The following is a 5905-nucleotide window of genomic DNA, read 5'->3' as shown; positions in this document are numbered from 1 at the left end:
CCCCCCCCCCCCCCCCCCCCGTCTCAGTCGGCGGACAACTTTCTATACACGAACAATGCTGTAGCAAATCTGCGTGAGATGTCCTTCAGCTGAAGCTGTTTCTCCTCTCGATGCAAATTGTAAACCGTGAAGAAATATCTATTGCGCCTGTAATACAGAATAAACTTTTCTGGAATATTTACAAATATATGACATGTTGCTGTATTTTTAATTCTTCAAATCGCGAATTTTCTTTTTATTTCGAAATTAACATTTTGAAATTAGATGATAAATATTGAAAATTTTTAAAAGCAATTAACATTTTTAAATTGTAAAATGTTTTTGAGACTGAATTTCATATATGTGAAAAATGAGAGTACAAATGTACCAAATAATTTGAACAAAAAAAAAACGAACGCGCACAATATTTTTATAATTACGTGAAAATATCTACAAAATCACTACTGCTATTGGATAGAGGATACGGTGGATTTTTGGGGATAAGAAGCTCAATCGGATTACGTTTTAAACGAAATGAAGTAAAAATAAATCCGCAGGAAGAGAGAGATCTCTTATCTACTCTTTTTCTAACGTTCAATGCCTCGAAACTTACTGAGATGAAGTCTGCGGGGAAATCATAGTTGAATTTATTAAGCCGACACGAGTAATTTCCCCCGAATAAATATTTAAATAACACAGACAGTTTATTTAATCTAGCCAATATCAAGCGCGGCTCAAAAGCGGGACGGTTCTGTCGATAAATTTAATGTTAAACGATTAATTTCGCGTAACCGTTACTAGGTAGCAGCGCGGCGTGTAATCTCATACATTTAAGCACGCAATTTTTTTTCCGCCGATTCCGCACGCGCGCGAGCGCGAATAATGACGGACACTAAATTCGTTTAAAATTAACATAATTAAATTGCAGTTAACGTTGCGGCGGTGAAATTTCCAGCAACAAAATGCGATTAAAACTTGTTTATCTAAATTTATATTCTCAGAGGGAAATCCCCTTGTTAAGCTACGGGACCAGTTATACGAATTCTCCGGGAGAAGATTAACCCTCGTAGAAGGGTTAAAACAAGCATCATCCTTTTCCCGTCCCTAATCTACCGGTTTAACCGTCCGTTGATCCACCTCACGGTAAGTTCGCTTGGCAGTCAAGGATTTACAGCGCAGCGACCGATTGCCGAGGTGTGCATGTACATATATAAATGGTGCTACGTACAACAAGGCATTCGTTTCCCTGCGCGAATTGAAACACGAAACACCGTTTATTTATGCAATTCACTATTCACAACTATTCACGCGTGTTATGGCTGTTACACGCGCCATGTAGAAACGGAAAAACCATTTGCGCGAACCCGGGGAAAAGATAAAACCGTTGAATTTTTCCGATAGCTTGGTAAATAACGACGAAAAAAAAAAAAAGGAATTAACACGACCACATTCGCGTGATATCTCAAATTTACGTCCGACACATTCCCAGTTAAAGTCGACTTAATCATCGGGGTTAGGTTTCGTAATTTTCTCTCAGGACTGTACGCCATCGTCCCGCACTATAAGTATAATTTTTTTCTAGTAAATATATTGCAATGCCTGTTACCTGATTACGTTATTATTATGTCGCAATACTTGCTACCTGATTACGTTACTGTTGCGCGGATCAATTAAGAGAAGACGAGGAATTGTAAATATAATTAAATCAACACAATCGATTAACTTGAATAATAAGAAATATCTAAATGTTCGTATTAGTAGCTACAAAAGTTACATAATTAAAGTTAATTAAATTTAATTATGAATTATAATTATATAATAATTCACGATATAAAGTAGGAATGTATATATATAACTGTTAAATTATTATTAAATTAAATAATAATGATAATTGTCACGCACTCCACGAACTGGCGCGTTTCAGTATGCATGGGACACATCGCAAAAGGGATATACCTGTATAAAACCAATTGGGCTATTAAGCGGCTGCAAATGTTAAATAAACTCAACGCGAGGTGAATCAAGTTGCCTCTTCCGCACTTTTCTTCCCGTCCCCTCTGCAGAAGAGTCACACGACGTGACTAACAGTACAATAAGCCATCGATCTCCTCTTTCCCCATCGGGCTCACTTTTTTTTTTTTCAGGGTAAACTCGTTCCGTTGGAACAATCGGATCGCCTCGAAACGATCGCCCATTCAAACAGCCCGCCCGACAACCTCGTCGGGGTGACGAAAAAGGAAAAAAGAAGGTAGAGTCAATGACGGAGAGGCAGCGCGGAAAAAAAATCGAAGCATAAAAGGGGGAGGATGCCATCGCACTGACACGTCGACTTTGTCGGAATCCACTCTCTTTTGGATGCCGCCGGTGCGAAAATCTCCGGAACAAAAATACACTTTTCGTTGTTCCCCGGGAAATTAAATCCCTCTACGCGAGAAACTAACGAACAAATCAATGCGATCGACAGGGCCTGGAATCCATCCTTTCTCTCTCTCTCTCTCTCTCTCTCTCTCTCTCTCTCTCTCTCTCTCTCTTTCTCTCTCTTTCTCTCTCTAGAATGTCGCCAGCAAAACGCTGAAAAACTTTGGATTAATACGCGGAGAATTTGCTATCGGCGTACTAAATGTGAACATCATATTCTTTTTTTAATCTGAGAAATTCTAATGAAAAGTAGCGAGATATTCGTAATATCTAAATTATTTACTCTATTTGCTTATATATTTTTTTTGCGAAGTTTTGGAAAGTGCAAATAAATATAAAATAAAATTCACTCTTCATTTCAACTTTCACATTTTAGTAAAATTTTAATTCCAAGTTTGGATGTTAAAATATTTACGGGAAATTAAAAAGTTGAAGCAAATAACGACAAGTGTCCAAGTTTTACATAAGAATTTTTATCTCTCATTCAAGTAAGACATCTCTAAATGTTTCTTACTATTAACTTGAAGATTTTCGTTTGCATTTTTATTAATAGATAAGAACTTTATGAAAACTCCGGTATTTTTTAAAATTCTTCTCCCGTTAATTTGTTGAATTATTCATCATCCAAAATATATTCACTTTTTAATTAGTAACTGATAATTTAATCATAATCTATGATTAATTTCTCCCCATCTTTATTTCCATTGCTCATCAATCATGAATACAGATTAATCACAAATATTGGTAATCATAATATGGCTAATTTTATTACTCGATGATTGAGTTAATTACATTTCAACTCCTGCGTTTATTTTCTTTTGGATATTATTGCAGAAGTTGATTCTGTTAACAAAATAGCACGAAAGATTTTTCGACTCGAAAGTGCATAGCCGAATTCCACCTGATGTCATCTTTATCGATGCAAGGCACAATTTTTCTCCGTCGATGGTCCATCGCGTCAACATAGAAGCGAGACATTCCATTGGTGCATCCGCTCTTTCACAACTGTATTTTTCATCGTGCCTTCTTCTTTATCTTTTTTTTTTTATCAAAACTCGCTTTCGAAACCCGTTATCGTCGCGAACGAGTACTACGTTGAATGTACAAACGTGAGCAACGCGGTGAGTCGCGACATCGCGCGCACCGATCGCCTCCATTAAACTCGTCGATTTTATCGGGAACACTTTCCGTGCTTCCAGGTTATGACGTTGCAACGAAACGTATATATATATATATAAAAGAAAGAGGTTAACGGGACAGAGCGAGAGAGCGACGCCGGTAAACCGAGACGACGGTGCGCCGAAAAATACGCTCGTTAGCTCGTTATTCGCAGGAGAGACAGGTCGGTGATTTTATCGGGATTGCTTTTATAACGATGCAACTTTGCGGATCGGATGTATCCGGCGAAGGAAATAGCGGTGAAATTTGCGATGCAAATGCCACATTAAGCGGTGGAGAGTCGGTGTAAAAAACTGAGACCTGCACCTGAGCGTACAACGAGATAAATGCGTATTTTTACATGCTGGCGAATATATTTTACTTCATGTGGCGATGATTAATTCTGTTGGCGGAATGTGGAAATATTTACCAGGCGAGTCTGCTTGTTATCATTATGCGGTGTCATCCAACAAGTAGGACCATAGAGAGAAAAAGAGGAGCAGAGAGAAAGGGAGAAGAGAAAGTATCTTTTTGAAAGCGGAAAAAATAAATAATCTAACTAAAAATACAGAGACTAAAATAGAAATCAAAAATATGAAATGATAAATCAGAAAACTCATGTATCGAAAATCACGCGTGGTGACATTTTTATTATGATATACTGTTGGATACGCACTACTGGATATGCACTGAGAGCTAACTTTATACATTTGCAAAAATTTATTGCATATGAATATTAAAAGCACTAAGATTCGCTTCAACCGGAAATAGAATCCTTTATCTTATTTGATTTATAAATATACACATATATTTTTTATATTGTATATACATTTTTAGATCAATGATAATAAATCTAATTATACTCTTATCGGTCAATTTCTATTTATAATTATTTATATACATATATAAGTTGCTATATTTGCAAGGAAATATCAAGATAACAAATTAAGATGCTTCACATAATATGAATTACAATACTAAAATAATAATAAATAAAACAAAGCTACGGCATTTTTAAACGGATTCTATATTTTAAGCTAAGGTAAAAGTAAGCTATAGGGTCGCATTAATCGCCGTCAGTGTTTTATCCATAGGAATATTTAATCTATTCAGTCAAATCGTTATTTTAAAGAGCTTTGAGAAAGAGTTCGTGAATTCATATCTCTCTCCACATATAACATAATTACGTAATATATGAAACATTTCCGCCAAGAAAACAAAATGAAAATAGCCATCAATGATAGCGCGATTTCTTCAATGGGTGAAATCGACCAGGCGGCTTGCCTAACGATATCCACCTCGACTTTTCCAAGAAATGCGACTCGCGAGGCGAATCCGTTCCGCCTCGAGTATGTCGACACAATCACAAAGAAAAACTTGAAAGCTTGCGATATGCTTGATAAAATGACATTCGTATACCGATTATGCCGGAAATATAAATTTTTCAGCAAATATCCATCGTATCAAAGTTAGAGGAGGCTCTTAAAGTAAGACTGTGTTGAACCTTGATTCTTAGATTGACATCGGCAATTCTCTAATTTATCCATTAGTTTACACAATTTCGTTCAATTTTCTAATTATTTTCAGTGAGTTTAAATTTCAGAATAATAAAATCTCAAGAAATTTCATATCTCTGTGATTCTCTAATTTTGTTCCTTTTTCATTATACATTATCCGAGAGAGCTTGCGAAAATATTTAATAGCTCAGTTCCTTTCTTCCGCGAAAAAAAAGCAATGGTCCGAAAGTCGCAAATAACTGCATCCGGTCGTATATCCGTCATGCGTGTATTCACGAAAGAAGGAAAAAAAACGTGGCCTCTCGCTTACGAGTACGTCACGCACCTTTTCCCCTTCCAACAGTATTGGACACCAGGAGAGTATGCACTTCTCCGGAATACTCCGGAATTCTCCGGTATATATCACGTGTCGTACGCTACGAGCACTTTAGTGTTTATCAGGAAGAAGGGGAGGAAAGGCCCGAATACGTGCTTCTCTTGGGTCCAGTGCGTCGCGCGATTTCGCGGTGAGAGGACTGTGGCCGAGTCGACTGCAAGAAAGAGCACACGAAGAGAGATTTCCTCGGCAGGTCGCCACTATACGCATATACACACATCAGCTGTACCATCGCCGCGATCGATACTGTCTCACTCTTTCGTCTCGCTTAAGATCAAACGACGCGATCTTGAACACCGACCGATTCCCGGCTTTCGGCATGGCTCCGGCAATCAAGGTGAGTGACGAACGTGTGCAACAGGTTGATGCATTTTCTCGCGCGCGCGGTACGCACACCCTATACATATACACATATATATATATGTGTGTGTGTGTGTGTGTGTGTGTGTGTGTGTGT

General features: G+C 37.7%; 1 protein-coding gene across 1 annotated transcript in view; it reads left to right on the top strand.

The window, feature by feature from the left end:
• Window positions 1-5905, top strand: part of LOC108687043 — a 14847-nt gene that overhangs the window by 1169 nt on the left and 7773 nt on the right. Inside the window, 2 exon segments of the mRNA XM_018192636.1 lie at window positions 2124-2227; window positions 5560-5785. Coding sequence (XP_018048125.1) covers window positions 2124-2227; window positions 5560-5785 — 330 coding nt within the window.

This window comes from Atta colombica, unplaced genomic scaffold (assembly GCF_001594045.1).
Source record: "Atta colombica isolate Treedump-2 unplaced genomic scaffold, Acol1.0 scaffold198, whole genome shotgun sequence".
Lineage (NCBI taxonomy): Eukaryota > Metazoa > Arthropoda > Insecta > Hymenoptera > Formicidae > Atta > Atta colombica.
The sequence above is the reverse complement of the archived record's forward strand: the minus strand, read 5'-3'. Positions and strand labels throughout refer to the sequence as shown.